Source organism: Pecten maximus, chromosome 18 (assembly GCF_902652985.1).
Source record: "Pecten maximus chromosome 18, xPecMax1.1, whole genome shotgun sequence".
Classification (NCBI taxonomy): Eukaryota; Metazoa; Mollusca; class Bivalvia; order Pectinida; family Pectinidae; genus Pecten; species Pecten maximus.
The window spans coordinates 28623864-28651789 of NC_047032.1; the positions used below are offsets into that span (position 1 = coordinate 28623864).

The 27926-nt window shown below is 38.9% G+C and overlaps 2 protein-coding genes across 2 annotated transcripts in view; one reads left to right on the forward strand and one right to left on the reverse strand.

Annotated features, from left to right (window-relative positions):
* Positions 1 to 407: 407 nt before the first annotated feature.
* Positions 408 to 27926, reverse strand: part of LOC117316755 (UNC5C-like protein) — a 35241-nt gene continuing 7722 nt past the window's right edge. The window contains exons 2-5 of the mRNA XM_033871517.1: positions 6754 to 7812; positions 5376 to 5518; positions 4607 to 5084; positions 408 to 2543 (exon numbers count right to left, since the gene is read on the reverse strand). Of these exons, the coding sequence (XP_033727408.1) occupies positions 2379 to 2543; positions 4607 to 5084; positions 5376 to 5518; positions 6754 to 7746 (1779 nt within the window). The 5' untranslated portion in view covers positions 7747 to 7812 and the 3' untranslated portion in view covers positions 408 to 2378. The remainder of the gene's footprint in view (positions 2544 to 4606; positions 5085 to 5375; positions 5519 to 6753; positions 7813 to 27926) is intronic.
* LOC117316350 (mucin-3A-like) lies at positions 7831 to 11647 on the forward strand. The gene is made up of 5 exons (XM_033870891.1): positions 7831 to 7834; positions 8193 to 8925; positions 9308 to 10188; positions 10295 to 11070; positions 11117 to 11647. The coding sequence occupies exons 1-5, from the start codon at positions 7831 to 7833 to the stop codon at positions 11645 to 11647; spliced, it is 2925 nt and encodes a 974-aa protein (XP_033726782.1).

Sequence of the window (27926 nt, forward strand, 5' to 3'; positions counted from 1 at the left end):
AATTTGGTACTGTGCGTGTGAAAGAGATTGTCATTTCTTAAAATTTATTTGTTTTTTGTTATTCACATTTGTTTATGTGTTAGCATGGTTGTTTTTAATCGATGAGCCGTAACTCTGAAGGTTATATAAAGAACTGAACTGAACTGAACCTACCGAACTAAATATGCAACAACCAATTTACCCCGGCCTAACCGAAGGCTAGTAAAATGCCACATCTGTTGTAGCCCCCAACTCAATAAAGTAGGGATGAATAAAACTCTTATTATCTTATATATTCTCTTTTATTCTGAATGTACTGTATTTTAATTCACAAGATGTAGGTATATTAAGTTAAGTAAAGGGAGGTAACTCCTGTATGACAGTTACCAAGTGATGTTGTTGACCGCAAAAGCAAAAACAAATCAAAGTTTCATTGGCATTTTTTATTCTAAAAATAAAACGTATCTTTCGTAACACCATGACTATTGAAAATTAACTCCATAAATAATGCTTTGTGTGCGTACCATTTAGCAGTCATGTAATATTGTCGAGACCAGCTCTTCAATATTTTCAATTAAAAAAACCACCAGATATTAAATGTTAGATTTACACCATAATTACAGAATTATCAACAATGGGAAATATAATGATAATGATTATGTAGTTGCTATATAGATTATATTACTTTGCAAAAATAAGAAGTTGGGTTGATATCTGAAATAGAAATGACTAATTCTCTTACAACTGTAAGAGATTTAATTGGAATAACCTGTGATTAAACTCTTTCCGTGTGTTTCTTTATCGGGTTCGTACCAGTTGTACCAAGTTGACACGGTATCATATAATGGATCGCATTTGAATATCAAGCGAGTTCCAAAGATGGCGGCCCTCGCTCGGTTCAGTCAATACCTTAATACTTACGTCAAATAAGACAAATGTAGAGGCCCCGTTTTTAACAAAAAGCACTTTTGCATGACAAATGAAGAACCACAGTTCCGCCATCTTGGATCCAAGTGGTACGTTTGAAATAGCGATCCACGAGAACTGGTTCTACTGTTACAGCGCGTTCTATTACGAATACAGTAGACGAGTACCGGTTCAACTGATACGAATCCGAAAAGGAGCGCAGGTTCGTTTCCCATTCATAATTCCACTCATCCTCTAGTCCATACAACTTTCACTCGACCAGTTCAAATTCATCACATGCCCACGTAACTTATAAGAATGCTACTATTTTGATGTAGTTTATTCCATGAATGCCCATTTACTATGAAAGATATCCTCAAATCAATCTAGCAAATGATGATCAATGAACAAGCAGATAAATAACATTTTTTGCCAACTATCCCTATCGTTAATGGACGGGTAGGAGCTAAAAGGATAGGAATATCTTTCAAATGTTACTAAATATGAAATCAAAATGAAACAGCTTTTGCCAATGTCACAATATAAAAGCAACACCTACATGGCAATACCCACAGTACCATTGTACCATTCCGACAAAAAAGACTTATCAGAAGACGACTGTCATTTTTTTTTATCAATTTTACAGAGGAATGTCCATACAGCTGTATCAGTCAATCGCGTTAAAATAACGTCGCCAGTTGTAATGTCGCTTTTGATTGGCTAATAAAGCGGCATAGTAATTTCTAAGAGACAGTAGTCCACCAATAAAATAAGGGATTGTGTAGGTTTAGTTATAAGGACAGACTTCCTTATTATGTCTCTAGTGAAAATTGATAGCGTAATCGAAACAGCAGTTTGGTATAAAATTGTCGAACAGTGTTCCCCCAATCGTATTTTCCTGTACGTGGGGGGAAAGTGTAGCAATCAAAGTAAACATTCATTCAGTGAATCAATACAAACATTCTGTATGATATGTTTTGTGAACATATCGAACATCATATATTTTGTATCATTTGATTTAATATTTGATATCTAATCGATGTTGCCCTCTGATTATTTGTCTGTTTAGCTATCCATAGTAGTGATATTAAATATTAATCGTGATATTTTGCAGAACATTGTCCTCAATAGGCATCTTAAAAAATACGCATCTCTGGTTTTTAACAACAGATTTTCTTGGAAAAAATATCTATTCTATTTACTTTTGAATTGAACCTACGTTTTTTGTATATGACAATTTAAGTAATATTGGAAGATTGTTCTGCTGCTTTGTTGGCCAATCAATGGAGTTGGTTTATCATGGAGTAGTTTATGTAAGCGGTTTTATTGATATTTAATACTTTAAAGGTATTTGCAGTAAAACATGAAACATGAAAAATCTAATCAGTCCAAGCCTTATATTTCTTATTGCACACTACATCACATTGTATCAAAATGTTTTCAGACTGAGTTTAATGTTTTCTAACACCTCCTCAAAGATATGACGGTAAATACTAGAATTCATTAAGAGGTTGATCGCTGGAGGCATGTCCCACATTTTCGTTTTCGACAGCCTCGCGACATGGTTTGAGCAGCATAGTATCGGGTTCCTCCGAGGGCTCCACATACTCGTGAATAGCATTGACGGCATCTGTCCGACCCATCTCACCAAGGATTCTCTACAACATGTGGTTTTATAATATAAGGTTTGTATAAAAAACACACAGGGTATTAGCACCATTCAAAAATAAATTGAGATTTAAAAACTTATAGCAAGAATGAATTGAACAGCATCATACAGCTGTTTCGTCCTTCTACTGTAAGACTCGTCAGTGATGCTAGGGGCCGAAGGTGATAGTAGTGGGCGATCAAATACTCGAAATAGACAAAAAGAAATATCTGGACGGTGGGATTCAAATGATTAATATTTTCAATAAATGAATTTATTTCATAATTTCCAATATAGGATTTCCACAAGCAGACTACGGCAAACATTTGGGACTTAAACATCAAAGCATAACTTGGTAAACTAATCATCAAGTTCATACAGCAGTACAAACTATCAAAGCTATACATGGTATACTATTATTACACGTGTTTTCATGAAAATGATTCATAATACCTAGGCATATTGTTTTTGAATTTAAAGCGTTGCTTATAATTGGGTGGTACGTTGATTGGCAAAATCCATTTTACAAAAACAATCATAACGGATGGTCAAATTATGCGATAATGAGAAGTGGATAATTAAATAGTGTGGCCATTGTTTAATCAAGCGAAGATATGACAAAGAATGGAAACTTAACATGTCTTAATTTCTATCATTTATTGCACATAGCTCAGCTGTCAAAATACAATGTAGCGCTTTATTATGATAAGATTGCATTACAGATAAACACAATAAAATATGTTTATAATTCGTAGGGTCAATATTTCGCGTTTTTGTGTACAGAACATATTTGCGGTAGTCATTTGTATAGCAATATAACTTAATAACTTAGTAAGATTAATCAAGATTTCCCTGAGCAATGAATTGTGGATATAATCATTTGAGGGTCAATCAGTTTTGGACCAGGTGTACACAGCTTGTCAATGTATGAGTGGGACCTGCCTTGTGTTCAGACTGTCGTTATATACATTGACTTCAATCGAAATAATTCACATGGAAGTAGCCGTATGTGTAATAGGAGTGAGTTGTAAGCAACGATTGGTTTACTTTAAATCATTTTCTATCATGTTGTCATGAGCCAGGTTTCGGTTGTTTTAACTTGTCTGAAGATTGCCAGAGTAAGGCACTCTAAGAACACAATGTCACTTGACACATGGCTGAATCGAGGATAGATTGTAAACTTTGCAATAAACAGACATGTCTTTGTGCAGATAAGGTATATTTATCGGGTATTGAACGCGTCTTAGATAAGGAAAACATATCGCAAAATGATATATTTCTAATTAAAACAAAAACAAAAAACACTAACTCACAAAAATAAACAAAATTTCGTTATCAAAGAAATAATTGAAGTTTTCAGTTAGTGTATTAAGTTCTTAGATTGTACTTTGTCAAATAAACCATAGTTTGTTAATGCATTTGATTATAACTGTGTTCTTTGTTTTGGTGTAGAAATCCTGAGCTTTCTATCCTATATTATCAACGTCAAATACTGTTAATTCTACAGATTCTAAGTGAGATTTAAAAGGCAATTTGAAGGAAATAAAAAATATTATTGTTCAAATTCCTGAAGTAGATAGGTGTACAACAATGTAATATTAACTTTTCAGAGATGGAGATAAAGATATGGTAATTGAAAAATGCAATTTCTTTTCTTTGCAAGAAGTTTATCTGTTATTGTTTTCTTTGATAGAGGAAATATTAATCACTAATTACTGTACAATAAAAATGATAGACTTTATCTTATTATTTATTATTGCTTGTAGAATAATGACACGTGTTTACACCACGCCAGTTATAAAGGGAAATTTGAATTGTTGACTGCTGGTGTATTATAACTGAGTAGTAAATGTACAGCAGATGATAAAATTTAAGTGGATACGGATCCTATTTACTGACATTCAATACTGTAAAATACTAATGATATCCTTGTTTTAGTCCTATTTCCGTTGATCTCGACTTCAAGACTTGTTAAACGTTACGCAAATACCAATAATGTGTTCTGATATTTCTGTTGAAAATCTTGGAATTTTATACCAACGGAAGTGTATGATTTTTAAATAACGTTAATACCTGTAGTTCCTGAAGCGTGTATGCTTTTTGTTCCATGGCCTGCAACAGCACCTCTGTAGGACTAGAACCGATCCTACTCTCAAGAAATGGAATCATTCCATCGTAGCCTATTTTCTCCGCAAGCCCCTTCCAATTTTGTGCTAATGGACATGTGACATCAAGCAAAACTTGAAGCCTCGTTCTGAGACATTGAGGAATCGTTCTCTTTCTGGGAACAGGTGTCGAGATTGCCACTTGGTCCGGTTGAGCCACTTCCGGTGGAGCCACTTCCGGTTGGACAATTTGTGCGATTATACGTTCACTTTCATTTTCTCGACCATCTTGCTTTACATCTAAGTTAAGGTTGAATTCGTGCATGGACGGATTTTCCCGCCGAAAACCTACATTAACGTGAGGGCATTGTCCATGCCAGATGTTAAGGTACGGGATACGATCTTGTCTAGAGTTGTCAATCAACGTCCATCCCCGGGATACATATCTACAAACGTAAATAAGTATCATTATCACACGTGCATTTTTACATACAAAGTATGTGTTTTGGTCCAGCAACCAGCACGTGTAAAATGTAATATAATACACAATTATAGCATTTTAGTAAGGTCGACACATGGTTTTATAAACGGAGAAAAAATATCGACCGAGCATATTAAGATTAAAGGACAGTACCATAGTATTAAAAACATTGTTACATTTCAACTGTCTTGGACAACAATTTATTCATACTGAAAATGTAACACAAACGACAAATTTATCTGAAACAAAAACTTACGTAATAACTACGAAAACATCTTTCTCTGTTCCGGACAGCAAAAAGAGCTTTTCAGGACATATAAGTTTCCCGCCATACTGTGCCTCGTTGTGGATGGCCCACTGTAGAGCACAGTTAGTCTTGTTGAGGAAATACACCCTGACCTACAACGGTAAATATTTGAGCTAAGAGTGCGGTTTAGGACTACAATGTATATCAAACGAAAAATAAAACAAAACAAAACAAAACAAAAAAAGAACAGCGTCCATACAACCGAGACTGAAACTGAAAGTTGCGTACCAAATATAGAGCAGGAGCAGGAGCACAAGGTCTTTTGTATTAATTTTATATCTAAAATACACCCGATGATAATATGTAACTTTTAATATTGTATAGAAATATACAACACCCTATTGATGTTTTCTATCGACCATAATTAATCTTTTGTCGGAACAAAAAGTGAACCGGACTTACTGTTGGATACATTGAATTTGACTTATTGTCGGACACCGTGAACTAAACTTATCGCCGGAGAGAGTGGAATAAACGTATTGCTATAGACAGGACAGTGAGCTGGAGCCTATTGCTGAAGACAGTGAACTGATATTATTGCCAGAGTCAGTGAACTGGACTTCCTTAGGGAAACAGTGAACTTGACTTCTTATTTGTTGGAACATAAACTGGACTTGTCGTACACACTGAACTGAACTTATCTCCGGAGATAGTAAACTAAACGTATTCTCGGAGACAGTGAACTTGACTTATTGCAAGAGACAATGCACTGCACTTATTGCCGGAGACAGCAAACTGGACTTATTGTCGGATTCAGTAGAGGAAACTTATTGCCAGATACATTGAACTGAGCTTATTGCTTGATATAGTGAACTTGATTTATTGCTAGAGACAGTAAACTTGACTTATTGGCAAAACAAAGTGAACTGAACTTATCACGGGGGACATGTAACTGATCTTATTGCTGCAGACTCTGAATTGAACATATTGCCAGAGACCGTAAACTAGGCTTATTGCCGGATTCAGTAGAGAAACAATATTGACAAAGACAGTGATCTTGGCTTATTGCTGAAAATAGTGAGCTGGACTTATTGCTGGAGACAGTGAACTTGACTTATTGCTAAAGACAATGAACTAAACTTATTGCCGGATACATTAAACATAATATCTTGCTGGAGACAGCAAACTGGGCTTCTTTCCAGAAACAATGAGCTGGACTTATTTTTGGACACAGTGAACAGAACTTTTTGTTGGAGACAGTTAACTGAAAATATTTTCGGAGACAATGAACTGGACTTAAGATCGATGAGAGTGAACTGGACTTTTTTGTCAGAGACAGTGAACCTCTTAACAGATACAGTTATCATTGTGATGTTTTTTTACTTACCTGTTGGTGTTCTATTCCTGGCTTAATGCCTTCAGAGAACACAGCAATCTGGAGCCACTTCCTACCTAACTCACCAGCTGGTGGACATTGGAGACACGTGTATAACGTGAACGTGTTAATGTTTAATTGACATGTACTGGTTGTCAGTACACATGAACCGTTTGCGTCATTTGGTTTACACATCACTTCCCATTTTTTTGCTGAGAAAAGATCCGTTTCACTTTTCATCACTTGAATATGACGAGAATCAAAAGAACAGTGCATATAACTCAGAACGCATGGTTTGTTGAGTTTCATCCCGTGAGGTCCTACAAACACCACGGGACTCACCAGGGCTTGGCTTGACTGCATTTCCGGATTATCACCTAAATCCCAGTTTAATAACAATGTGATATCCTTCGTTTCGCCCACATTAACAGCTCCTTGAGGAACTTCAACCGAGATGCCCATATTATCCAGAACGAGGAAGCCTCCAATGTGACCAATACTCTTGGTAATATAAACTACTAACTTATCCCCTACCATTTTGGTGATACTTCTGTCTGTGGTCTTTTGTATATCCCTCCATGAGGATTGACTGTGTCCTCCAATGGCTTCCCCTTCAATCGAAGTGTGTGACCGTCTCTCCTCCTCTCGAGCGACTCGAGACTGTGGATTGTTTACCTCTACCGCACGAATTGGTTCCTCGGGGATAAAAACAGGATTGTTATATTGAAGAAGCTGGGATACAGGATGACGTGTCGTGAACGGTCGTGGTTCTTCCCTATATTCCCAATAATGTGGATACGGGTTTTGTGGAGTATAACAGGTGTTACAACCAGGACGATTACGATCTCCATATCGCGAATCATCGCTGCGTCGTCCTCCCAATCGTTTACATATTGCTATACAGAGTACAATAACGATCAGAAAACATAGGAATGCCAGAGTGGCTAGGATCCCTATCAAGTACCACTCGCCCCTCTCACTCATCCTATTGTCTTCTGGGCCCATTATTGTCTTATGTCAGATCGTTCATTCGTGGTGTTTCGTTGAAGGTGTCCATTTGGACAATTTTATCTGCGAATATATACAAACATGTGTTAAACGTCATAAGATCAATAAGTAATAGGGTAGGCATATATTGAAGACATTTAGACATATAGTCCTACCAACTACAAGGTTACGGCCAACCTTGGAACAGATATTCCGACCAACTACAAGGTTACGGCCAACCTTGGAACAGATAGTCCTACCAACTACAAGGTTACGGCCAACCTTGGGACAGATAGTCCTACCAGCTACAAGGTTACGGCCAACCTTGGGACAGATAGTCCTACCAGCTACAAGGTACCGGACAATCTTGGGACTAACAGATAGTCCTACCAACTACAAGGTTACGGCCAACCTTGGGACGGATAGTCCTACCAACTAAAATATTACGGCCAACCTTGGGACAGATAGTCCTACTACCTACAAGGTTACGGCCAACCTTGGAACAGATAGTCCTACCAGCTACAAGGTACCGGCCAACCTTGGAACAGATAGTCCTACCAGCTACAAGGTTACGGCCAACATTGGGACGGATAGTCCTACCAGCTACAAGGTTACGGCCAACCTTGGGACATATAGTCCTACCAGCTACAAGGTTACGGCCAACCTTGGGACGGATAGTCCTACCAACTACAAGGTTACGGTCAACCTTGGAACAGATAGTCCTACCACCTACAAGGTTACGGCCAACCTTGGAACAGATAGTCCTACCACCTACAAGGTACCGGCCAACCTTGGAACAGATACTCCTACCAGCTACAAGGTTACGGCCAACATTGGGACGGATAGTCCTACCAGCTACAAGGTTACGGCCAACCTTGGGACATATAGTCCTACCAGCTACAAGGTTACGGCCAACCTTGGAACAGATAGTCCTACCAGCTACAAGGTTACGGCCAACCTTGGAACAGATAGTCCTACCAGCTACAGGGTTACGGCCAACCTTGGGACGGATAGTCCTACCAGCTACAAGGTTACGGACAACCTTGGACGGATAGTCCTACCAGCTACAAGGTTACGGACAACCTTGGAACAGATAGTCCTACTAGCTACAAGGTTACGGCCAACCTTTGGACAGATAGTCCTACCAGCTACAAGGTACCGGGCAATCTTGGAACAGATAGTCCTACTACCTACAAGGTACCGGTCAACCTTGGGACGGATAGTCCTACCAGCTACAAGGTTACGGCCAACCTTAGGACAGATAGTCTAACCAGCTACAAGGTACCGAACAACCTTGGGACAGATAGTCCTACCAGCTACAAGGTTACGGCCAACCTTGGGACAGATAGTCCTACCAACTACAAGGTTACGGCCAACCTTGGGAACAGATAGTCCTACCAACTACAAGGTTACGGCCAACCTTGGGACGGATAGTCCTACCAACTACAAGGTTACGGCCAACCTTTGGGACAGATAGTCCTACTACCTACAAGGTTACGGCCAACATCGGGGACAGATAGTCCTACTACCTACAAGGTTACGGCCAACATCGAAGACAGATAGTCCTACTACCTACAAGGTTACGGCCAACATCGGGGACATATAGTCCTACCAGCTACAAGGTTACGGACAACCTTTGGACGGATAGTCCTACCAACTACAATATTACGACCAACCTTGGGACAGATAGTCCTACCACCTACAAGGTTACGGCCAACCTTGGGACGGATAGTCCTACCACCTACAAGGTTACGGCCAACCTTGGGACAGATAGTCCTACCACCTACAAGGTTACGGCCAACCTTGGGACGGATAGTCCTACCAACTACAAGGTTACGGCCAACCTTGGGACAGATAGTCCTACTACCTACAAGGTAACGGACAACCTTGGGACAGATAGTCCTACTACCTACAAGGTTACGGCCAACCTTTGGACGGATAGTCCTACCAACTACAATATTACGACCAACCTTGGGACAGATAGTCCTACCACCTACAAGGTTACGGCCAACCTTGGGACGGATAGTCCTACCACCTACAATATTACGACCAAGCTTGGGACAGATAGTCCTACCAGCTACAAGGTACCGAACAACCTTGGAACAGATAGTCCTACCAACTACAAGATTACGGCCAACCTTGGAACAGATAGTCCTACTACCTACAAGGTACCGAACAACCTTGGAACAGATAGTCCTACCAACTACAAGGTTACGGCCAACCTTGGGACAGATAGTCCTACCAGCTACAAGGTTACGGCCAACCTTGGAACAGATAGTCCTACCAACTACAAGGTTACGGCCAACCTTGGGACGGATAGTCCTACTACCTACAAGGTTACGGACAACCTTGGGACAGATAGTCCTACTACCTACAAGGTTACGGACAACCTTTGGACGGATAGTCCTACCAGCTACAAGGTTACGGACAACCTTTGGACAGAGTCCTACCAGCTACAAGGTTACGGACAACCTTTGGACGGATAGTCCTACCAACTACAAGGTTACGGACAACCTTTGGACAGATAGTCCTTCTACCTACAAGGTTACGGACAACCTTTGGACAGATAGTCCTACCAACTACAAGGTTACGGACAACCCTTGGACAGATAGTCCTACCAGCTACAAGGTTACGGACAACCTTTGGACGGATAGTCCTACCAACTACAAGGTTACGGCCAACCTTTGGACAGATAGTCCTTCTACCTACAAGGTTACGGACAACCTTTGGACAGATAGTCCTACCAACTACAAGGTTACGGACAACCTTTGGACAGATAGTCCTACCAGCTACAAGGTTACGGACAACCTTTGGACAGATAGTCCTACCAGCTACAAGGTTACGGACAACCTTGGGACAGATAGTCCTACCACCTACAAGGTTACGGACAACCTTGGGACAGATAGTCCTACCAGCTACAAGGTTACGGACAACCTTTGGACAGATAGTCCTACCAGCTACAAGGTTACGGCCAACCTTGGGACAGATAGTCCTACCAGCTACAAGGTTACGGACAACCTTTGGACAGATAGTCCTACCAACTACAAGGTTACGGACAACCTTTGGACAGATAGTCCTACCAACTACAAGGTTACGGACAACCTTTGGACAGATAGTCCTACCAGCTACAAGGTTACGGACAACCTTTGGACAGATAGTCCTTCTACCTACAAGGTTACGGACAACCTTTGGACAGATAGTCCTACCAGCTACAAGGTTACGGACAACCTTGGGACAGATAGTCCTACCAACTACAAGGTTACGGCCAACCTTGGAACAGATAGTCCTACCACTTACAATATTACGGCCAACCTTGGAACAGATAGTCCTACCAGCTACAAGGTACCGGACAATCTTGGGACTAACAGATAGTCCTACCAACTACAAGGTTACGGCCAACCTTGGGACAGATAGTCCTACTACCTACAAGGTTACGGACAACCTTTGGACGGATAGTCCTACCAGCTACAAGGTTACGGCCAACCTTGGGACAGATAGTCCTACCACCTACAAGGTTACGGCCAACCTTGGAACAGATAGTCCTACCAGCTACAAGGTACCGGACAATCTTGGGACAGATAGTCCTACCAGCTACAAGGTTACGGCCAACCTTGGAACAGATAGTCCTACCAACTACAAGGTTACGGCCAACCTTGGGACAGATAGTCCTACCAACTACAAGGTTACGGCTAACCTTGGAACAGATAGTCCTACCACCTACAAGGTTACGGCCAACCTTGGGACGGATAGTCCTACCACCTACAATATTACGACCAACCTTGGGACAGATAGTCCTACCAACTACAAGGTTACGGCCAACCTTGGAACAGATAGTCCTACCAACTACAAGGTTACGGCCAACCTTTGGACAGATAGTCCTACCAGCTACAAGGCTACGGCCAACATCGGGGACATATAGTCCTACCAGCTACAAGGTTACGGCCAACCTTGGAACAGATAGTCCTACCAACTACAATATTACGGCCAACCTTTGGACAGATAGTCCTACCAGCTACAAGGTACCGGACAACCTTTGGACAGATAGTCCTACCAGCTACAAGGTTACGGCCAACCTTGGGACATATAGTCCTACCAGCTACAAGGTTACGGCCAACCTTGGGACAGATAGTCCTACCAGCTACAATATTACGGCCAACCTTGGGACAGATAGTCCTACCAGCTACAAGGTTACGGCCAACCTTGGGACAGATAGTCCTACCAGCTACAAGGTTACGGCCAACCTTGGGACAGATAGTCCTACCAGCTACAATATTACGGCCAACCTTGGGACAGATAGTCCTACCAGCTACAAGGTACCGGACAACCTTTGGACAGATAGTCCTACCAGCTACAAGGTTACGGCCAACCTTGGGACAGATAGTCCTACCAGCTACAATATTACGGCCAACCTTGGGACAGATAGTCCTACCAGCTACAAGGTTACAGTCAACCTTTGGACGGATAGTCCTACCACCTACAAGGTTACGGACGACCTTGGAACAGATAGTCCTACCAGCTACAAGGTTACGGACAACCTTGGAACAGATAGTCCTAGCAACTACAAGGTTACGGCCAACCTTGGGACAGATAGTCCTACCAGCTACAAGGTAGTTACATTGGGGACAAATAATTCACAACATTTCATGCACTCAGCTACATACACAAAACTCATTAAGTGCTTGGTAAACAACAAAGTAATACAGGTTTCAGGTAAACTGCTTCCAGATCACTACTCTAAACTTTTTACTTTATATTTTATAACCTTAGTCCACTATTTTGTTAAGAAAAAACATGTCCTTTGACGTTTTAATGTTGTGTTATATAACGGCCAATTACCGAGTTCTTTGACACTAGAAACACTAGATCACTTATTCTAAAGTCTAAAACATTGGTAAATTATTTTTGTCGTTAACATTTCGCGTATGAAGCTAATAATTTATAACTTTCTATTTTTAGATTAATCTTTTTTTCAAAATCATGAAACATATTAAAATGAACGTTTCAGTGATAATTCTCACTATATGATATTTTGCCTGATCGACCGACCATCACATTGTTTATAGGTTCTAAAAATATTTATGGACAATCTGTCAAAAAGGTTAGCTAGCACGTTTGCCCAAACTCGCACGTTGGCCAATTATTATCGTAGCATAACTTCCTTGTCCTATCGAAACATGGCGGCCCTCGTCTGTTATCTGGTGACAGTATCCGAGACTGATTGTGGTTGGTGTTGTTACTCGTCCTATCAACACATTTAGACTAATTAAGGACGGTAACTACTTCAATGTGGCCAAATTACGGTTTATAGTGTCATTAAAATCAAATGTCAAGTCGTAGGCACATGGAAATGGCATTTCTTCCAGTCCAAAATTTGGACATTCATAGGCTCGTTCAATGTCACCAGAATAATAGAATTATAAATATAATGGAGCTTTACAATAGTGGTCCCTAGAATATGTCTGATTCTAGAGACCCTAAGTTCAAACTATTGGGAGATAATCAAGTATTAGAATTAAGCCAAGCAATTAAAAATGATAATAAACTTTGGGACTAGTATCCAGTCTATTGCATACCTTCGGTAATTGATCATGAGACAGGAAGTGTCGAGTACCATTTTAAATGATTTTGGTATGTCACGACCAGGAAAAAGAACAGATAGCCTTCGTCAAAGAGGCAAACTCTCAACTCAAATTAATCTTTATCCAATTAAGTTTGACAAATGTATTACATGTATTATGCATTCAGCTATCTTTATTATCGCCGTAATGATTTCAGCGAATGTGATATGAATGCCAATACTACATTGATAAAAACTTGATAAAATATATTTGATCTGACGAAGGCACACTTCTATGTATTACACTAAGATAGACGTGTAATAGGAAAGATAATACCCTACCCGTACTGGGTCTCCAACTAGAGATCTCTCACTCTCAAGACAAGCGTCCTACCACTAAGCAAAAGGGAAATTTCAACTAGTGTCAGCTGTACTTTCCACACATGTATATACCAGGTACAGAAACACGATACCTTAGGTCACGTGAGTACATGTCACCTGACTCATTTGTATCAGGGATTGCTGCAGCGTTTTTACACTAATGTCGGTAAGCCACTTGAATCATGCTATTAATAGAACCATATCGATTCAAGTAGTGGCTGTAGTAGCTACTGAACCAGAACTACTGAAAGTCACTAACAGTTCAAATTAAACAGTTAAATCTGATAGCTTTTTATCAGGAAGATAAACTTACTAAAAGTGGTATTAGAAAATCATGATACCACATACTTTTAAAATTCAAAGTTAATCAATATGCTTATTACAGGAAAGTTTCTTTATTTTAATGCTTTGATATTGATGAGTGTTAGGCAAGTGGATGTATTAATCGAGAAAGGAAAACAAACATTATGTAGGACGGTAAGTGATGAAGTCGAGTCATTTAATTAAGTCTTTAGTCAGTCAGTAGTATTAGCAATGCACACAATTGGTTCTGCAGAATGATTGCCCATTTAATTGTAACCCGATTAACACAATAATACAAACATAATATGCAATAAATACCGTATGGATCTAATTCTATAATATAACGCAACCAAACAGAAGATCCTATTTCTTGTTTTTGTCAAAGGCATTTCTTGCTCACACTGTTTACCTGCCCTGTCATATAGAGATAAAATCAGGTGGGAGCATTCTATTTTAAACACTTCCACCCCGTGTCAATCACGAACTGGGCCATCTAAACGTTGGATCATTTACCGAGTGCTCCGGATGTACATTACTGAATATTTAAAATTCCATGACGTTTTGTTTGTATGTCCTTACTTCACCAATTGAAGTGTTTAGACCGTTTGCTTCAATCTGGTCAGTGTAGGAATATACCTTAATGTTGGCTATGTACACCAACACTGTCGTCGGTCAAACTGTATTAATATAGACTGTATAGTACCACCTGTCACCCAAACTGTATTAATATAGACTGTATAGTACCACCTGTCACCCAAACTGTATTAATACCGACTGTATAGTACCACCTGTCACCCAAACTGTATTAATATAGACTGTATAGTACCACCTGTCACCCAAACTGTATTAATATCGACTGTATAGTACCACCTGTCACCCAAACTGTATTAATATAGACTGTAGAGTACCACCTGTCACCCAAACTGTATTAATATACGACTGTAATAGTACCACCTGTCACCCAAACTGTATTAATATAGACTGTATAGTACCACTGTCACCCAAACCTGTATTAATATAGACTGTATATTACCCCTGTCACCCAAACTGTATTAATATAGACTGTATAGTACCAACCTGTCACCCAAACTGTATTAATATAGACTGTATAGTACCACCTGTCACCCAAACTGTATTAATATAGACTGTATAGTACCACCTGTCACCCAAACTGTATTAATATAGACTGTATAGTACCACCTGTCACCCAAACTGTATTAATATAGACTGTATAGTACCACCTGTCACCCAAACTGTATTAATATAGACTGTATAGTACCACCTGTCACCCAAACTGTATTAATATAGACTGTATAGTACCACCTGTCACCCAAACTGTATTAATATAGACTGTATAGTACCACCTGTCACCCAAACTGTATTAATATAGACTGTATAGTACCACCTGTCACCCAAACTGTATTAATATAGACTGTATAGTACCACCTGTCACCCAAACTGTATTAATACCGACTGTATAGTACCACCTGTCACCCAAACTGTATTAATATAGACTGTATAGTACCACCTGTCACCCAAACTGTATTAATAGACTGTATAGTACCACCTGTCACCCAAACTGTATTAATATAGACTGTATAGTACCACCTGTCACCCAAACTGTATTAATATAGACTGTATAGTACCACCTGTCACCCCAAACTGTATTAATATCGACTGTATAGTACCACCTGTCACCCAAACTGTATTAATATAGACTGTATAGTACCACCTGTCACCCAAACTGTATTAATATAGACTGTATAGTACCACCTGTCACCCAACTGTATTAATATAGACTGTATAGTACCACCTGTCACCCCAAACTGTATTAATATAGACTGTATAGTACCACCTGTCACCCAAACTGTATTAATATAGACTGTATAGTACCACCTGTCACCCAAACTGTATTAATATAGACTGTATAGTACCACCTGTCACCCAAACTGTATTAATATAGACTGTATAGTACCACCTGTCACCCAAACTGTATTAATATAGACTGTATAGTACCACCTGTCACCCAAACTGTATTAATATAGACTGTATAGTACCACCTGTCACCCAAACTGTATTAATATAGACTGTATAGTACCACCTGTCACCCAAACTGTATTAATATAGACTGTATAGTACCACCTGTCACCCAAACTGTATTAATATAGACTGTATAGTACCACCTGTCACCCAAACTGTATTAATATAGACTGTATAGTACCACCTGTCACCCAAACTGTATTAATACCGACTGTATAGTACCACCTGTCACCCAAACTGTATTAATATAGACTGTATAGTACCACCTGTCACCCAAACTGTATTAATATAGACTGTATAGTACCACCTGTCACCCAAACTGTATTAATATAGACTGTATAGTACCACCTGTCACCCAAACTGTATTAATATAGACTGTATAGTACCACCTGTCACCCAAACTGTATTAATATAGACTGTATAGTACCACCTGTCACCCAAACTGTATTAATATAGACTGTATAGTACCACCTGTCACCCAAACTGTATTAATATAGACTGTATAGTACCACCTGTCACCCAAACTGTATTAATAGACTGTATAGTACCACCTGTCACCCAAACTGTATTAATATAGACTGTATAGTACCACCTGTCACCCAAACTGTATTAATATAGACTGTATAGTACCACCTGTCACCCAAACTGTATTAATATAGACTGTATAGTACCACCTGTCACCCAAACTGTATTAATATAGACTGTATAGTACCACCTGTCACCCAAACTGTATTAATATAGACTGTATAGTACCACCTGTCACCCAAACTGTATTAATATAGACTGTATAGTACCACCTGTCACCCAAACTGTATTAATATAGACTGTATAGTACCACCTGTCACCCAAACTGTATTAATATAGACTGTATAGTACCACCTGTCACCCAAACTGTATTAATATAGACTGTATAGTACCACCTGTCACCCAAACTGTATTAATATAGACTGTATAGTACCACCTGTCACCCAAACTGTATTAATATAGACTGTATAGTACCACCTGTCACCCAAACTGTATTAATATAGACTGTATAGTACCACCTGTCACCCAAACTGTATTAATATAGACTGTATAGTACCACCTGTCACCCAAACTGTATTAATATAGACTGTATAGTACCACCTGTCACCCAAACTGTATTAATATAGACTGTATAGTACCACCTGTCACCCAAACTGTATTAATATAGACTGTATAGTACCACCTGTCACCCAAACTGTATTAATATAGACTGTATAGTACCACCTGTCACCCAAACTGTATTAATATAGACTGTATAGTACCACCTGTCACCCAAACTGTATTAATATAGACTGTATAGTACCACCTGTCACCCAAACTGTATTAATATAGACTGTATAGTACCACCTGTCACCCAAACTGTATTAATATAGACTGTATAGTACCACCTGTCACCCAAACTGTATTAATATAGACTGTATAGTACCACCTGTCACCCAAACTGTATTAATATAGACTGTATAGTACCACCTGTCACCCAAACTGTATTAATATAGACTGTATAGTACCACCTGTCACCCAAACTGTATTAATATAGACTGTATAGTACCACCTGTCACCCAAACTGTATTAATATAGACTGTATAGTACCACCTGTCACCCAAACTGTATTAATATAGACTGTATAGTACCACCTGTCACCCAAACTGTATTAATATAGACTGTATAGTACCACCTGTCACCCAAACTGTATTAATATAGACTGTATAGTACCACCTGTCACCCAAACTGTATTAATATAGACTGTATAGTACCACCTGTCACCCAAACTGTATTAATATAGACTGTATAGTACCACCTGTCACCCAAACTGTATTAATATAGACTGTATAGTACCACCTGTCACCCAAACTGTATTAATACCGACTGTATAGTACCACCTGTCACCCAAACTGTATTAATATAGACTGTATAGTACCACCTGTCACCCAAACTGTATTAATATAGACTGTATAGTACCACCTGTCACCCAAACTGTATTAATATAGACTGTATAGTACCACCTGTCACCCAAACTGTATTAATATAGACTGTATAGTACCACCTGTCACCCAAACTGTATTAATATAGACTGTATAGTACCACCTGTCACCCAAACTGTATTAATATAGACTGTATAGTACCACCTGTCACCCAAACTGTATTAATACCGACTGTATAGTACCACCTGTCACCCAAACTGTATTAATATAGACTGTATAGTACCACCTGTCACCCAAACTGTATTAATATAGACTGTATAGTACCACCTGTCACCCAAACTGTATTAATATAGACTGTATAGTACCACCTGTCACCCAAACTGTATTAATATAGACTGTATAGTACCACCTGTCACCCAAACTGTATTAATATAGACTGTATAGTACCACCTGTCACCCAAACTGTATTAATATAGACTGTATAGTACCACCTGTCACCCAAACTGTATTAATATAGACTGTATAGTACCACCTGTCACCCAAACTGTATTAATATAGACTGTATAGTACCACCTGTCACCCAAACTGTATTAATATAGACTGTATAGTACCACCTGTCACCCAAACTGTATTAATATAGACTGTATAGTACCACCTGTCACCCAAACTGTATTAATATAGACTGTATAGTACCACCTGTCACCCAAACTGTATTAATATAGACTGTATAGTACCACCTGTCACCCAAACTGTATTAATATAGACTGTATAGTACCACCTGTCACCCAAACTGTATTAATATAGACTGTATAGTACCACCTGTCACCCAAACTGTATTAATATAGACTGTATAGTACCACCTGTCACCCAAACTGTATTAATATAGACTGTATAGTACCACCTGTCACCCAAACTGTATTAATATAGACTGTATAGTACCACCTGTCACCCAAACTGTATTAATATAGACTGTATAGTACCACCTGTCACCCAAACTGTATTAATATAGACTGTATAGTACCACCTGTCACCCAAACTGTATTAATATAGACTGTATAGTACCACCTGTCACCCAAACTGTATTAATATAGACTGTATAGTACCACCTGTCACCCAAACTGTATTAATATAGACTGTATAGTACCACCTGTCACCCAAACTGTATTAATATAGACTGTATAGTACCACCTGTCACCCAAACTGTATTAATATAGACTGTATAGTACCACCTGTCACCCAAACTGTATTAATATAGACTGTATAGTACCACCTGTCACCCAAACTGTATTAATATAGACTGTATAGTACCACCTGTCACCCAAACTGTATTAATATAGACTGTATAGTACCACCTGTCACCCAAACTGTATTAATATAGACTGTATAGTACCACCTGTCACCCAAACTGTATTAATATCGACTGTATAGTACCACCTGTCACCCAAACTGTATTAATATAGACTGTATAGTACCACCTGTCACCCAAACTGTATTAATATAGACTGTATAGTACCACCTGTCACCCAAACTGTATTAATATAGACTGTATAGTACCACCTGTCACCCAAACTGTATTAATATAGACTGTATAGTACCACCTGTCACCCAAACTGTATTAATATAGACTGTATAGTACCACCTGTCACCCAAACTGTATTAATATAGACTGTATAGTACCACCTGTCACCCAAACTGTATTAATATAGACTGTATAGTACCACCTGTCACCCAAACTGTATTAATATAGACTGTATAGTACCACCTGTCACCCAAACTGTATTAATATAGACTGTATAGTACCACCTGTCACCCAAACTGTATTAATATAGACTGTATAGTACCACCTGTCACCCAAACTGTATTAATATAGACTGTATAGTACCACCTGTCACCCAAACTGTATTAATATAGACTGTATAGTACCACCTGTCACCCAAACTGTATTAATATAGACTGTATAGTACCACCTGTCACCCAAACTGTATTAATATAGACTGTATAGTACCACCTGTCACCCAAACTGTATTAATATAGACTGTATAGTACCACCTGTCACCCAAACTGTATTAATATAGACTGTATAGTACCACCTGTCACCCAAACTGTATTAATATAGACTGTATAGTACCACCTGTCACCCAAACTGTATTAATATAGACTGTATAGTACCACCTGTCACCCAAACTGTATTAATATAGACTGTATAGTACCACCTGTCACCCAAACTGTATTAATATAGACTGTATAGTACCACCTGTCACCCAAACTGTATTAATATAGACTGTATAGTACCACCTGTCACCCAAACTGTATTAATATAGACTGTATAGTACCACCTGTCACCCAAACTGTATTAATATAGACTGTATAGTACCACCTGTCACCCAAACTGTATTAATATAGACTGTATAGTACCACCTGTCACCCAAACTGTATTAATATAGACTGTATAGTACCACCTGTCACCCAAACTGTATTAATATAGACTGTATAGTACCACCTGTCACCCAAACTGTATTAATATAGACTGTATAGTACCACCTGTCACCCAAACTGTATTAATATAGACTGTATAGTACCACCTGTCACCCAAACTGTATTAATATAGACTGTATAGTACCACCTGTCACCCAAACTGTATTAATATAGACTGTATAGTACCACCTGTCACCCAAACTGTATTAATATAGACTGTATAGTACCACCTGTCACCCAAACTGTATTAATATAGACTGTATAGTACCACCTGTCACCCAAACTGTATTAATATAGACTGTATAGTACCACCTGTCACCCAAACTGTATTAATATAGACTGTATAGTACCACCTGTCACCCAAACTGTATTAATATAGACTGTATAGTACCACCTGTCACCCAAACTGTATTAATATAGACTGTATAGTACCACCTGTCACCCAAACTGTATTAATATAGACTGTATAGTACCACCTGTCACCCAAACTGTATTAATATAGACTGTATAGTACCACCTGTCACCCAAACTGTATTAATATAGACTGTATAGTACCACCTGTCACCCAAACTGTATTAATATAGACTGTATAGTACCACCTGTCACCCAAACTGTATTAATATAGACTGTATAGTACCACCTGTCACCCAAACTGTATTAATATAGACTGTATAGTACCACCTGTCACCCAAACTGTATTAATATAGACTGTATAGTACCACCTGTCACCCAAACTGTATTAATACCGACTGTATAGTACCACCTGTCACCCAAACTGTATTAATATAGACTGTATAGTACCACCTGTCACCCAAACTGTATTAATACCGACTGTATAGTACCACCTGTCACCCAAACTGTATTAATATAGACTGTATAGTACCACCTGTCACCCAAACTGTATTAATATAGACTGTATAGTACCACCTGTCACCCAAACTGTATTAATATAGACTGTATAGTACCACCTGTCACCCAAACTGTATTAATACCGACTGTATAGTACCACCTGTCACCCAAACTGTATTAATATAGACTGTATAGTACCACCTGTCACCCAAACTGTATTAATATAGACTGTATAGTACCACCTGTCACCCAAACTGTATTAATATAGACTGTATAGTACCACCTGTCACCCAAACTGTATTAATATAGACTGTATAGTACCACCTGTCACCCAAACTGTATTAATATAGACTGTATAGTACCACCTGTCACCCAAACTGTATTAATATAGACTGTATAGTACCACCTGTCACCCAAACTGTATTAATATAGACTGTATAGTACCACCTGTCACCCAAACTGTATTAATATAGACTGTATAGTACCACCTGTCACCCAAACTGTATTAATATAGACTGTATAGTACCACCTGTCACCCAAACTGTATTAATATAGACTGTATAGTACCACCTGTCACCCAAACTGTATTAATATAGACTGTATAGTACCACCTGTCACCCAAACTGTATTAATATAGACTGTATAGTACCACCTGTCACCCAAACTGTATTAATATAGACTGTATAGTACCACCTGTCACCCAAACTGTATTAATATAGACTGTATAGTACCACCTGTCACCCAAACTGTATTAATATAGACTGTATAGTACCACCTGTCACCCAAACTGTATTAATATAGACTGTATAGTACCACCTGTCACCCAAACTGTATTAATATAGACTGTATAGTACCACCTGTCACCCAAACTGTATTAATATAGACTGTATAGTACCACCTGTCACCCAAACTGTATTAATATAGACTGTATAGTACCACCTGTCACCCAAACTGTATTAATATAGACTGTATAGTACCACCTGTCACCCAAACTGTATTAATATAGACTGTATAGTACCACCTGTCACCCAAACTGTATTAATATAGACTGTATAGTACCACCTGTCACCCAAACTGTATTAATATAGACTGTATAGTACCACCTGTCACCCAAACTGTATTAATATAGACTGTATAGTACCACCTGTCACCCAAACTGTATTAATATAGACTGTATAGTACCACCTGTCACCCAAACTGTATTAATATAGACTGTATAGTACCACCTGTCACCCAAACTGTATTAATATAGACTGTATAGTACCACCTGTCACCCAAACTGTATTAATATAGACTGTATAGTACCACATGTCACCCAAACTGTATTAATATAGACTGTATAGTACCACCCGTCACCCAAACTGTATTAATATAGACTGTATAGTACCACCTGTCACCCAAACTGTATTAATATAGACTGTATAGTACCACCTGTCACCCAAACTGTATTAATATAGACTGTATAGTACCACCTGTCACACAAACTGTATTAAAATCAACTATATAGTCTCGGATGTTACGTCCTTCTAGGACTCGTCAGTTGTCATTACAGGACACGTCAGTTGTCTTTCTAGGACTCGTCAGTGATGTTAGGGTAGGGACATCATACAGCTGTTTTGTCGTTCTGGGACTCATCAGTGATGTTAGGGACATCATACAGCTGTTTGGTCCTTCTAGGACTCGTCAATGATGTTAGGGACACCATACAGCTGTTTGGTCCTTCTAGGAATCGTCAGTAATGTTAGGGACATCATACAGCTGTTTCGTCATTATAGGACTCGTCAGTTGTCTTTACAGGACTCGTCAGTTGTCTTTACAGGACTCGTCAGTTGTCTTTCCTGGTATCGTCAGTGATTTTAGGGTCCAAAACTTGGGAAATCAGTGGGGAAAGGTGGTTACAATAAATGTAATATGACTTTTGCTTGAAAAAAAACCCCGGTTTGTCTGATAAACCCCAGGTATCGCCAGGTTGGAGCCCCTGGATCATGATCTTTATTTTAACATATTTCACCAGTTTCAATCCTTTCAGATAAACTGTAGTTAATATACGTTACCATTATCAACTATTATATAGCACCACAAAAGAGGAGAAATCACCGAATACTAGTGGCTGATTGGCTGATGTTTTCAGATAGGAGATCTAGGTAACTATCACAATTATTTCATCTATTTTACATATTTATTATGTAAATACAGTGAAACTACGACAGAAAATTCAAATCTTTAATTTCGGATGAACAACAAATAGTGCATATGATAAAGTGTGTTAAAACTTTAAATGAAGTGGCACAAATAACGAAGGAAGACAATTTTATGACTCGTGTTCTGAGCGGGCCTAGAAACTCAAGATTCAACAATACCTAATTGTCTAGCCAGAAAAACCTACTGCGTCACAAATACAAAGTTAGCCCTAAAATTGGTCATATCGACATACCAAGTGATAAGCTATGAGGATTATGAGATAAGAACAGGCGTGCCATTATAAATTCCGAAACAATGACACACCCGAATGTAAATAATAAATGATTAAATAGGAACCTACTACATAAACTACCATGTACGAGCTCCAGCTTTTTGTTCAGGGTAAACATAAACATTTACGTGATGATACCATGCTATAGGCTAACAATACAGGACGATTGATATATATGACCATGAATGCCATGTCCGTTATGACGTCATAATAAGATGTACATGCACATATCTCGGCGATAACCTTATCTTTATTTAGCGATTTTCACGGTGGAAGCATCCTCCTAAAGTATAACTGCGTTTAATTGTAGTTTCATTGTTGCAGCACTAATCATTCATTCTGCTAATCCATTTTAATTAGGTTTTGCGCTTAAATTTGGATACTCAAAAATCGGTATGTATACGTTACTTTAAATTGATTGAAAATAAATTTTCTCGTCAATCAACCTAATTTGGCCATAGTTTTAATAGTTAAAATTTCTTTTTATAGATAGTTAAAACTAGCTAAATTAAAACATATAGGTTTCCATCCAGTTGTTTTGTTCTAGGACTAGTCAGTTCTGCTATGGGCAAAAACTTTCTCGACATCAACATAATTCATAAATAGCTGTATGTAAACGTTAGGCTTCCATGGAGCTCTTTTCGTCATTGCTGCTAGGGGCCAAAAATACGGAAATCAAGAAAGTAAAATGCCCCAAATAAACGTTAAGATTGGAAATAGGACTTAATTATAAATCTCGGATATGAAGATTTGAAAAAGAACTTAATGAGCAAATTTTGGATATCAAGATTTAGAAATAACTCTTAATTAGTAGATCTCGGATATAAAAATTCTTTTATCAAACCATGAACTAGGTGTGTATGTTCTGAACCCAAATCACTATGTAATAATACTCCAACAATTGTTGGTTTGTTCGGACTCCATACTTAACACAACACCACGTTATCTTGTGAAGCCTTACAAACAAGCCGATTATGTAATCCAATGACCATACTGTGATGTAAAAACCTTTTTAAAGTTTTGCAAACATCATGAAATACAGCCATGGATATCAAAGTTAAAGAAAGCTATCAGAATGATCCGTGACAAGACACGGAAATCTATAAAACCAGCGTGTTATAACATAGATATAAATCACGAAGGATAGCACTCTGTAAGGTAGTTTATATGTCAGTATTTAGAATATACATCGGTAAGGTTCTGGATAAGCTTATTTTACATTTTTGTTTGCACGGGGTTTACCTGTTTCGTAACAGTTAGAGAAATATGAGGACGAGTTTAAAGAAGACTTGAACAGCCAGAGACAAATGAGGACGGGTGTCTAGGAGACTTCAGTGACCCCAGACATCCTAACTATACAGTTACCCCAGACCTCCTTACTATACAGTTACCCCAGAACTCCTAACTATACAGTTACACCAGACCTCCTAACTATACAGTTACACCAGACCTCCTAACTATATAGTTACCCCAGACCTCCTAACTATACAGTTACACCAGACCTTCTAACTATACAGTTACCCCTGACCTCCTAACTATATAGTTACCCCAGACCTCCTAACTATACAGTTACACCAGACCTCCTAACTATACAGTTACACCAGACTTCCTAACTATACAGTTACACCAGACCTCCTAACTATACAGTTACCCCAGACCTCCTAACTATACAGTTACCCCAGACCTTCTTACTATACAGTTACACCAGACCTCCTAACTATACAGTTACCCCAGACCTTCTAACTATACAGTTACCCCAGACCTCCTAACTATACAGTTACCCCAGACCTCCTAACTATACAGTTACCCCAGACCTCCTAACTATACAGTTACACCAGACCTCCTTACTATACAGTTACCCCAGACCTCCTAACTATACAGTTACCCCAGTCCTCCTAACTATACAGTTATCCCAGACCTCCTAACTATACAGTTACACCAGCCCTCCTAGCTATACAGTTATCCCAGACCTCCTAACTATACAGTTACCCCAGACCTCCTAACTATATAGTTACACCAGACCTCCTAACTATACAGTTACCCCAGACCTCCTAACTATATAGTTACCCCAGACCTCCTAACTATAGTTACCCCAGACCTCCTAACTATACAGTTATAACAGACCTCCTAACTATACAGTTACCCAAGACATCCTAATTATACAGTTACACCAGACCTCCTAACTATACAGTTATCCCAGACCTCCTAACTATACAGTTACCCCAGACCTCCTAACTATACAGTTATAACAGACCTCCTAACTATACAATTACCCCAGACCTTCTTACTATACAGTTACACCAGACCTCCTAACTATACAGTTACCCCAGACCTTCTAACTATACAGTTACCCCAGACCTCCTAACTATACAGTTACCCCAGACCTCCTAACTATACAGTTACACCAGACCTCCTTACTATACAGTTACACCAGACCTCCTAACTATACAGTTACCCCAGACCTTCTAACTATATAGTTACCCCAGACCTCCTAACTATATAGTTACACCAGACCTCCTAACTATACAGTTACCCCAGACATCCTAACTATACAGTTATCCCAGACCTCCTAACTATATAGTTACACTAGCCCTCCTACCTATATAGTTACCCCAGACCTCCTAACTATACAGTTATAACAGACCTCCTAACTATACAGTTACCCAAGACATCCTAACTATACAGTTACCCCAGACCTCCTAACTATACAGTTATCCCAGACATCCTAACTATATAGTTACACCAGCCCTCCTAGCTATACAGCTATCCTAGACCTCCTAACTATACAGTTACCCCAGACCTCCTAACTATACAGTTACCCCAGACCTCCTAACTATACAGTTATCCCAGACCTCCTAACTATATAGTTACACCAGCCCTCCTAGCTATACAGTTATCCCAGACCTCCTAACTGTACAGTTACCCCAGACCTCCTAACTATACAGTTACCCCAGGCCTCCTAACTATACAGTTACCCCAGACCTCCTAACTATACAGTTACCCCAGTCCTCCTAACTATACAGTTATCCCAGACCTCCTAACTATATAGTTACACCAGCCCTCCTAGCTATACAGTTATCCCAGATATCCTAACTATACAGTTATCCCAGACCTCCTAACTATATAGTTACACTAGCCCTCCTAGCTATACAGTTATCACAGACCTCCTAACTATACAGTTACCCCAGACCTCCTAACTATACAGTTACCCCAGATCTCCTAACTATACAGTTACCCCAGACCTCCTAACTATACAGTTATAACAGACCTCCTAACTATACAGTTACCCAAGACATCCTAATTATACAGTTACCCCAGACCTCCTAACTATACAGTTATCCCAGACCTCCTAACTATATAGTTACACCAGCCCTCCTAGCTATACAGTTATCCCAGACCTCCTAACTATACAGTTACCCCAGACCTCCTAACTATACAGTTACCCCAGACCTCCTAACTATACAGTTATCCCAGACCTCCTAACTATATAGTTACACCAGCCCTCCTAGCTATACAGTTATCCCAGACCTCCTAACTGTACAGTTACCCCAGACCTCCTAACTATACAGTTACCCCAGACCTCCTAACTATACAGTTACCCCAGACCTCCTAACTATACAGTTACCCCAGTCCTCCTAACTATACAGTTATCCCAGACCTCCTAACTATATAGTTACACCAGACCTCCTAACTATACAGTTACCCCAGACCTCCTAACTATAGTTACCCCAGACCTCCTAACTATACAGTTATAACAGACCTCCTAACTATACAGTTACCCAAGACATCCTAATTATACAGTTACACCAGACCTCCTAACTATACAGTTATCCCAGACCTCCTAACTATATAGTTATCCCAGACCTCCTAACTATACAGTTATCCCAGACCTCCTAACTATACAGTTACCCCAGACCTCCTAACTATACAGTTATAACAGACTTCCTAACTATACAGTTACCCAAGACATCCTAATTATACAGTTACACCAGACCTCCTAACTATACAGTTATCCCAGACCTCCTAACTATATAGTTATCCCAGACCTCCTAACTATACAGTTATCCCAGACCTCCTAACTATACAGTTATCCCAGACCTCCTAACTATATAGTTATCCCAGACCTCCTAACTATACAGTTACCCCAGACCTCCTAACTATACAGTTACACCAG

What these genes read in the sequence shown, in the direction of transcription:
- LOC117316350 (XM_033870891.1), top strand. An exon ending in AGAGTCCTACCAGCTACAAG is followed by an intron (nt 10,189 to 10,294) that starts GTTACGGACAAC and finishes ACCTTTGGACAG; the next exon opens with ATAGTCCTACCAACTACAAG. An exon ending in ATAGTCCTACCAGCTACAAG is followed by an intron (nt 11,071 to 11,116) that starts GTACCGGACAAT and finishes ACCAACTACAAG; the next exon opens with GTTACGGCCAACCTTGGGAC.